Source organism: Corvus brachyrhynchos, unplaced genomic scaffold (assembly GCF_000691975.1).
Source record: "Corvus brachyrhynchos isolate BGI_N302 unplaced genomic scaffold, ASM69197v1 scaffold94, whole genome shotgun sequence".
Taxonomy (NCBI): Eukaryota; Metazoa; Chordata; class Aves; order Passeriformes; family Corvidae; genus Corvus; species Corvus brachyrhynchos.
Genome location: NW_008238330.1, coordinates 527,303 through 537,485, shown reverse-complemented (window position 1 = coordinate 537,485; position 10,183 = coordinate 527,303). Strand labels below are relative to the sequence as shown.

Sequence of the window (10,183 nt, the reverse complement as noted above, 5' to 3'; positions counted from 1 at the left end):
GAAAACTGTCCAGCATTCAAAGCATGCACAAATAAGTCAGAAGGGCAAGCAGTCATAGAAAGAACTACTAACTGAGCATAAAACAATCACACAGCATACTGCATATATAAAGAATTTGGATCATCTATTTAGATGTAGTGACAATACTATAGTGGTGACAGTATGCTAGTGGTGACTCCTTGCTCATTTCAGCAGTAGTTTCACAAGAAATTAAAAAATGATGTCACTGTTGTAAAGCCAGTTATACTGCAAGAACCCCCCACATGCAACTCTTCAGGGCTGTGTTGTACAGCAGCAGATTCTCCTCGTACTATGAACTACTGACTACTGGAGTACAAACAACAACCAAGTTTTATGCATAGCTTCTTTCACAGTTACATCCCTTTACAAGCTTCATTACTGTTTGCCATCCTGTCTAGGGTGACATTTAGTTTCCCTAGGATATTTAGCCTCTCTTCTTTACTAGTTCAACTTTATACAGAGCATCAAAACTCAAGAAATAAGAATTAGAATTTAAGACTACTTGGATTGATTTCAGCCACAGCTTTACAGATAAACGATTTTCCAATGCAGCAAACAGTAATTTCTGATTTAGACAAATGATAGACTTAAAACTAAACACACCAACAACTAAAATCCTTCCAAACATGAGAGGGCAGAATACCACAGATTTTACTCAAACAAAAACCAAAACCATCCTGGTAATGTAAAATTGCAGGATTACATTTACTTTTTTTGAACTTACCTGTATCTTTATCTCTGGCTTTGTAAACTTGCCCATAAGTGCCTTCACCAATAATACCAATGATATCAAATTTATCCACACAGCGCTTTCCCCAGTCTATTTCTTTTTCTTTTGTTTCACCATGTCGTGGTCCACATATTCTAGAAAGCAACAAACATTTTTAAGAATACAGCTAGTATATCTAGGCATTTTCTTAACTCTGAAGACACCCTCAACACTAACTATTTGAGACATTATTAGTTAAATGTCTTATTACCATTAAGTGGCAATAAACCATGCCGTTTGAGTCAAGCCACATAAATATTAAAAATATCATTAAAAAGTAGAACTCTTTTGACAAGAATATATTTTAAAGAAACTATTATCATTCCTACTTGCTTGATAAGCTTTAAAAAAAGTTTAATAAACATACTTTGGTCTTCTCTTGCTATGTAACTGAACTGCTGGTTTCTTTTCTTCAGGACTTTTGGGTACCTCAGCTCCTCCAGGCAACTCAGGTGGAAGTGGCAAGTCTGCAAGCAGATGGCGAAGTTTCTTCTCCGTTTCTTTAACTGACTTCACTGAAAGATTCTCTCTCAAACTATTTAAAAAAACCACAATTTGCTAGTAAGTTGAAGATAGTGGAATATTAGCATAAAAGAAAAACTTATCAGAATTATTTTTTTAAAAAAATACATTCTAGACTGTCAATGCACCAACATTTGAAATCTCTCCTCTTAAAATTTGCAGGACTTGGATAAATGACTCACAAATAGCTCTTTGGAAGATGCACAGTTAACTACCACAATTCTACAGAACCGTGAAATCAGACCTTTTTGGTGAAAGCTGAGCTCAGATGACACAGGGAGCCTTACCAGGCCAGACTTCTGCCACAGAAGCTTCTTTCCAAGCTTATGGCCTAGACTATTAAAAACATTTAGAGCTCAGGTGCTGCCAGATATCAGAAGTATAGTGGTAAAACCTGTACTCTGACTTCTCATATAAGAGAGAAGATCTAACTAATCCAGTTCTCTCCAAAACTGGTCTCTGTAGATAATGAGCTTCATGCTTACATTAACACTGCAGGGCATTACAAGGCTGTCCACATCACCTCATTTACAAATTCTAATTGCATACTTCTGTTGAAACACTCCAGATTCAACACATTTCTAGTGATCAGCATGCATATCAAGTGGGAAAAACAAAATCAGATGAAAAAATGACAATGTTTTTCTGACACAGGTTACTGATACCTGATTTTTAACCAACCATAATTAGGTAACAGATACTAACCGTCCATCTCTGTCTTGAGAAAAATCCCCAAACACATGTACAGCAATGTATTCTTTTAACAATTACACAATGATCTTAGAGATGCTCTTCCCATTCTAATGGGGAAGCATAACTGCTGCAGGATTTTTTTTCTTAAGTACATGGTTCCATCTTATCAGATCTTCCTTTAGTTTAGCTAGATTTGTTCAGCTACTGCATTAATTTTAAAGCCACGACCATCTCTAAACTTTGTATAATTACATAATTGTTTCTCCCCTACAGCACTCTCATACAGAATTCACTCTTAATTTCTGTCACTGTATCAATAAAACTTAAGTCATGCTTTGAGGGGACATTTTCCAAGTTAGCTGCATTTGCCAAATCACACTATTCATCCTTCTCTGTGAAGGTTTTTCTACAACTTCTTACCCGCTTAGTTTCATAGATAAAGCAGGAACTTCTCTAAATGGAAAGATATTGCCAACTCCCATAATGGAGAATGCATACATTTTTTTCTTACTTTTCTTGCAATTAGTAATCCTTACATATGCAAAGCATTCCAGTTTTCCATATGTTTATGCTTCTCTGTGAAAACTGAACACTTTTATGTCTTTTACCACTTCCCAAACTGCCACTGCCCCATTTTAAAGAAGCATCACAAGGAAGCATAGACTGCCCTCATCACAAACATAATGGTTTACATGCTAAAAAGAATAAACCACCTTCGTGCAGTGGATGTAACTGTCATGGCAATAAGAAACTCTTATTTTGAAGTTTATATTATTTCTCTCATAATTTTTCCCCAAAATTTTCAATATGAATGAAAGCATAACATATGAAAGGTTCTGAAACAGATTTAAAAGAAAATAGAGGCAGCCAAGAGCAGCCTTCTTTTTTCAGGTCTGCTAAATCACACATCATTGACAACCAGGACAATTTTCCCTTTCAGCTAACCTATACTGTGAGGTTGCAACATTGATGTTCCCTTAGGTTGGTTATTTGTGGGTTTATGAGATTCTTACTGAAGGAACCAGAGAGTTCTGCACAGCATCAAGCTCAAGCCTTCTTTGTTGACAAAATTTCCCCATAGTAACTCTGAGCCCAAGGTAAATACCTTTGCCCTTCTCTGCCCTTAAAAACATTGATCTTCTTCCTTTGATGACTTAAGCTTTATCATGACTTGTATTTTCTGATCCGAAGTTTATAACATCCTATAGGCAAAACTAAGCAAAGCATGAAAGACATTATATTACTTCTCATTAACCTTTCTAATGCAGCTGTTTGCAAGCAGTAGGTATTTTGTTTTGAAAGGAGAATGAGCCCAGTGCTGAAAGAACCACAACTTAATTATAGCTTAACTCCTCAGTTTACCTAACTTAAAACATGTGATCCATTAAAATATAATAATAATAATAATCAGAAGCAATCAGCCAGCTTCAATATGAAATCTCACTTCATATTGTTGCAATTAATACTGCAATGCCAGTCATATTTAGTTAAACTAGTTAAGACTAGTTTTTAGTTAAAACAGTAAATCTTGTTCACAGTATCAGGATTCTCATTTACCTAGAGAAGACGGCTTTGTCACAAACATAAATGCAATCACACCTTTGCTACACCATTATTACATTTGCTAGAGTTTAATGCTGAAGGGCAAGAAATGATTTCTTTTTTACTAGTAAAAAAAAAAAAAATGTAACTGTCTAATACTATGTTAGGTTGTATTTATTTCCCAAGGCCTCCTATGCACCCTCAATGTCTAATACAAACTTAAATTACTAGCAAACACAAGAGAAATGTTTACACCTCTAGCTAAAAATTTCTGGCTTACGTGCGAGGTGATTTCTTGCATACATGTGAGAGGCATGCAACACCTTCAGTAAAACAAAAAAACAACTTCTCTAACAGCATCATTTTCCAATACAAATCACAGCACATATTCTCTGCTAGGACTACGAACAGACTTAACATAGTCTAAATTCAGATGACACTTGGAACACAGAAATTAATTTCTTCACTACAGACCAATTTTTACACTTCAAAATTAATACAAATGACAAGCCATGAACCTCACTTCTACCATACATATTCAAAATAATACTTATCTTTGAAATAAAATACACTAAAATAATGCCCAGCTATAAAACAATTGCCTTTCAAAGAGAAGAGAATCTTTACTTCAAAACCCAGCTAAATAAAGAATTTTTACATATTGCTACTGAATTCAACTTTTCCCCAGAAGTATATGTTCACACCGAACTTGAAATCTTGAATTCTTGAATGCATTCTTTCATTAGTCCCAAAGCTATCATATCCCAGCAATTTTTAAAATATTTCTTTAGTAGACTTTTTATTGAAAGATTCCTCTTAGACCAAATTCTTCTTTTTTCAAGAACTAATTAAATTATTTTTAAGATCAAATTCCTTCACTAATAACCACCAGTTAAACAACTGAAGAGCAATAACAAATTAAATAATGCATAGGCCTGATCCAGCATATAGTTTTATATTTATTTTCCGAAGGAAATAACAACAACCACTATATAAAAAGGAACAAACAACCCCAAAAGCAAATCTCCGTCACAACTCACCTTTCAGTTTCTTTATCTTCAGGCAGTGTGGGAGGCAAAGGCAAGGGTGGCAGTGTGGAGGTCGGTAGTGCAACAATTCGATCTTTCTCCTTGGCTACTACACTTGGTGTATTCGGTTTGCTTTTCTCTTTTACAGGGACTGGTGGCTGTTTCACAACAGCCAATTTATTCTCTTTCACTGCTGCAGGCTTCTGTTTAGTAATTTTGTCTGCAATTAAATTATTTTCGGCTTTTGTTTCAGGAAGCGAGACCTTTGCTTTTGCCTTGTCGTTTTTCAGATTTGCACTGCTGGTAGGAGAAGGTGTATGCTCAGTTTTGATTTTCTTCAGGTCCTTAACATTGTTCACTTGAGGTGCGCTTACAGCAGTGTCAGTGTTTCCCTTAGTAGGTGTTGAAGTATTGGAAGCTTTTGCACTGGCTTTCGCTGCCTCAGCAGCTCTTGCCTTTTTGTTTTTGTTCAGCTCAGCAGCCAGGCTACTCTTCAGAGTCAATGTACTAGGAGAAATACTTGAATGACGACTTCTGGATCTAGACAATCTGTGTCTGCTACGAGACCTGGAGTGCCTCGATGAATATGGACTTCTGCTTCGAGATTTTGCTGATCTCCTGTTTCAAAAATTAAAGATTTACCCAGGTAAAATTAATTCTAGTTGGTTTCCCGGCATATCTACTTTTTTGACAAACTACATATTTTAAACCAACTATTATCACCATGCTCACAGAATAAACAGAAGTCTATGAAATAGAAGAGACCCTGCATTAAAAACATAAAAATCTACAATTAATCAATCAAGATTCTACACCTTTTTGTTAGAAAACATGAAAACTCTTAGGTGTAGTTTCTCATCTCACAGAACTGCAAAATACAATACTTATATAAGGCAAGAAATGTTCTGCTTTCCTCACTACTTAAGAGATTTTTCTCTTTAAAAGAAAATCTCAACGTATGCAACTTGTACAAACACCTTTAGCGTGTACAGTATTTGAGAAAAACTCAATTGACTACATAGTCAGAATTCAACAAAATGAAATTAAAATTACAAGAGAGACAAGAGAAATCTAAACAACACTGAAGCATTAATTGTAGGAACTTCTGAATTTTCACTTTCATAAATATCATTAAGTTAATTGAGAAAAAAGGAATAATAAAGACTGCAATGTAGCCAGCTGAAAGACAGCTTTCCTTTTTTGAAATCCAATTGTACAACTTCAAAAAAATCCAAAACAAACAACCGCCCCCCCTCCCAAATAGCCCAAGTACCCAGTATTTGTTACAGCTATTGACAAACATAACCCACAAATGGGCCTATGCTATAACTACATCTGAATGCAGACATTAATAGAAAGAAAAAGAAAAAATCTAAGCCATCTACAAAATGATAGCAAGAAAATTACCTTAGAATGAGGATGGGGAGGGGCAATCTTAAACAACTACTGTACAACAATACCATTTAATATGAATGACTTTTCATTCAAAATTTCAAAGGGATATTCTAATTTGCCTAATACTAGTTTTGAGTCAGTTCTTCAATAAGAAGGGAAAAAAACTAATTGAGCTGAAAGGCATGGAGTAAGTAAAGTAGCCTAATCCACTGCTACCACATAGTAATGTTATGAAATAAATTAAATTAAATGTAGGGGTTTTAATCCATTTTACCATACCAAGAATAACAAAGGTATTCATCAGATTTACAAGTATTTTCTTGATTAAAATTTGATGAAAATCTATTTTGCTTATTGTTTGAAGGGGAGGAAAAGCATACTCAGGATTAAAAACACGCATATTCATCAGCTGGACAAAGAAAATTGTATCAAGCAATAGCCAAAATAAGACTTCCTGAAGATACAAGAATTTCAGAGTTCAAAAGATAACACAGTGTATAGAGGTTGCCAAAACCAAAAGAAACAAAAAACCCAGACCAAACCAACAAAAAAAACTAATCCCAATAAACAGACAAAAAGAATGCCAGCTACAATCCCTATGATCGGACTACCCATCCCACATCAAATTTAATTTTACTGACAATTAAATCAATTCAGTTTTAATTATCAACACAAGAAATTACATCTCAATGCTTCAACTGAACAAATATTTAATCTAGTACAACAGCGTTTCTTTTGCGTGCAATATTGATTGATTTCTAAATTCACACTCTTTTCTTTTTATAATGCAGGAACTCTTACCCGATAAAAAGTCACTGAGGTCAATCAAAAAGTGGCTGAAAACAATGTGTATGCACACTGTATAGTACAGCACAAGCTTCAAAATCCTACAGGTGAAATTGATCCAAATGGCTAGAGACTCATGAAATTAAAAAAAAAAAATCAAATCTCAGATGAAGATAACTCTTGGAAACTAGCACAGTTCAATTCTATGCCAGGAAACAGATTTTATAGGATTTTCTGGCACAGCAGGGTAACAATGACAGTAACAGTAATAACAACAATAAAATAATAATCCTAAAAGTTTTTTACACTTTAATCAAAAGCCTTTAATTTTAAAAAAAGCCTCACAATTCTAACAATTTTCAACTGAAATCTAATGTTTGGTTCACTCAGCAAAGAGTGAATGCTCATGTCTAGTAAACACCAAATAAAATAATATTGGGCACAAAAACTGCATTAAAAACTTACTTCTGCTCCACTATGAATCCTGTTGCTGAAGTAACTTTTGCCATTATTATTTTGAAAATCTAAGTACTAAATCCCACAGAAATTTTTCAGAGGTTTGGCCAAACAGGAGTAAAAATAAAAAGGTTCAAAGTTCCATTATACAGAGTTAAGATGGAGTAGCAGGAAGGGAAAAAACCTAGAAAATACACACAGTTTAAATGCTAGACTAGAGCTCTCCTCACACTGCTGTCTCACTTTCAGAGAGGAATTACTATCTCAAACCAGAGGTGTTACTGCTGCAGATCTGCACCCACTCTGGAATCAGTATAATGACATTTCTCCAGCATCAGGCAGAAGCTAATAGTCCCCATTAGTCCTAAACTGACTTCTATAAACGGTGCATCATTTGCAAGGATGTCACTGACCTGTCTTAGAAAAAATTTCCTTGCACATCTTGTTCATAAATCAGCTATTTCAGACTGACACTCCCTCCGATTACCTGTAGAACACAACCTCCATCCCAAGTACTTCACTGCAACCGGTACTAAACTTAAAACATGTCCTAAAGGTCTCAAAATGAGCCCTGTTTCTTTCATAAGTATGATTTGGGGTTTCTTGTTTGTTTTCATCAGTACCTAACAAAGACAGTAAGCATATAACTAACAGAAATACAGACATAATTTCAGATGCACTACAAAAGAGAAGCAGCAGCTTAAAACAACACAGTTGGTGAGACACCAGGCCTGATTTTAAGACTGGTTCTGTTCCATTTTGGTACAAAATAAAACAGCTTCATTTAGCTCACTACTAAGGATAAAATGAAAAAAATCTGTTCAAGTCAGTGACAGCAAATTTGATCATCTGATCAGCAGCCATAACTAGGAAAGGAAGAGGCAGTTTTGAAAACCTAGTTTTGAAAACCTATAGAAAGTCTTCTATACTTTCTTCAGAAACAAACAAGAATTGACAGTGGATTGATGTCTGTACTTTACCAATACCAGTCAAGAGAGTTTGGGACATGAAAATGAATTTATGCAAGCTCAGCTAAAAAAACCCCAAACCCAACCATCATCCATCCTGGGTTTCATACTCCACATGACAACTGCATAACTTTTTCATGTGGGAGACAGCAGATACGCATGCACGCAAATATTTCAGTCCCAGTATCTATTACGGCCCCTAGTAGCAGGTCAAAATGATAGCAGTCGAGTTATGAAATACATTGACTGATTATAATCTCTGCACTGGTTTAATTTTTCCAGGAATTTTTCATTATATATGTCAGAAAAAACTATTCTATTACCTATATATAGTACCTCTAGCATCCCAAAAGCCTTAGCAAGAATTCCTTGCTGTACCTGAACCACTGAGCTAGACTCTAGAGAATACAGCAAAAACATTAACATTTTCAGCTAAACAGACAAATCCTGAATTTTAAGTAAAAAGCAGATTTGTTGAAGTGCTAGTTATTCAAGTTACAATGATAAAATCTGCTGTTTTCATCAGCCTAATAATCCTTTCAAACACTCAACTATCCCTTTCTTTCATCTGTGTAGTTCAGAAGTCCCAACAGACCAGACAACTTATGTACAAGTTTTCACCTATAAAAACAGCACAAACCCAAAAATATGGAGACATTTACAAGCTTTCCCTCAAAAGCTTATACAGCACTCAGAGTGGAGAATAATTGCCTTATACATAATAAAACCAGCCAGCTCACTCTGTTCAGACCTAACATTTGACATAAAAGATGAAGTCACAGCAGCACAGAAATGGGCTCACACAACAGCCAGTGTCTGCCAGTTAACAGGACACTGACCACTTAGTGAGAACCTGAAAAAACACCAGGAGAGACATCTGAAGTACACAGTCTAAATCTTCCAGCAGGACTCTAGTAAATGTGTGTGCATGCATACACATATATATAAAATGTGACATTATCTGACATTTGACACCTATTTCAGATGTAGTCAGCACCTTGTTTTTAACACAGTGAAAAGGAACAAAAGAACAGTGGCTGCAACTGCACAGACCTGCACTGCAAACAGCAAATGCACTGAACAATGCAATTCAAATTTCTCTTCCTGAAGTAAGGCAAGATCAGGAAGTTTACTAAACCTAAAGGCCACATTTCACTCTCTTAAACAAAAGCACCAGCATGTGCTGGTAACACACAAGGGGAGAGGCTACTAAGAAGCCTAAGTTACTAAGAAGGTAACTTTCCTTCTATGCTTCTTTTCCCTGTTTGCATCCTGAAGTTCTGCCCCATTTATGAGCACCTTTGCCACTAAATGCAGTAAGAGTCTTCTATCAGCATCTTGAATTCAATTCACAGAAGTGTAGATCCCTACAGAGAGGACAACTGCCACACTTCATGATACTTCTAAAATCCCTTCTGAGCCATATACAGATTTCAGTATGTTTTTATATACAGAGAGGAGAAAAAAGAAAACTAACGTGCCTGAAGACCGTAAGTATCAGCAGGGTAAGTTCTAAAGCTGCTTTGTTTCTTCCCTAGATATGGCAACAAAGAAGCCTGGGAGCACAACTAGATTAGCTGCAAAGGGACATGGAAGAAATTACAATTTAGCTAGAGGTATAAAATAAAAGCAAAAAAACCCCAAACCGTTAAGACATTATCTACAAACCATGTAGACAGATTTAAAGAAGGTGATAGAAGAAGAAAACACTAGTAAGAAAGTCACCCTTCCAAACCAAAACTCTACTTTTCAGAACAAGAAAAATAATGCCTTTTTTTTCACCCTTCGAGCACAGAAAAAAAAAGTTGGTTTAGGCATCACTGTTCTTTCTTTTTCATTTTTTGGTTTTGCCTAGTACCCAACATTTCTTAAAACAAACAGGTATTCACTGTTGTTGGGGTCTCCTCTCCCCGCCGTGTAGCCCTGGGAGAGGGGCCCTGAGGGCACAGACACGGGGTTTCCCTGCCCCTGCTCAGCCTCGTTCCCATTGGTTGGTTTGTGTT

At 35.8% G+C, this 10,183-nt stretch overlaps 1 protein-coding gene across 1 annotated transcript in view; it reads right to left on the bottom strand.

The window, feature by feature from the left end:
- Positions 1-10,183, bottom strand: part of CDK13 (cyclin dependent kinase 13) — a gene marked incomplete at its 5' end in the record, with an annotated part of 50,186 nt that overhangs the window by 32,175 nt on the left and 7,828 nt on the right. Inside the window, 3 exons of the mRNA XM_017734589.1 lie at positions 746-885; positions 1,158-1,325; positions 4,588-5,193. Coding sequence (XP_017590078.1) covers positions 746-885; positions 1,158-1,325; positions 4,588-5,193 — 914 coding nt within the window. The remainder of the gene's footprint in view (positions 1-745; positions 886-1,157; positions 1,326-4,587; positions 5,194-10,183) is intronic.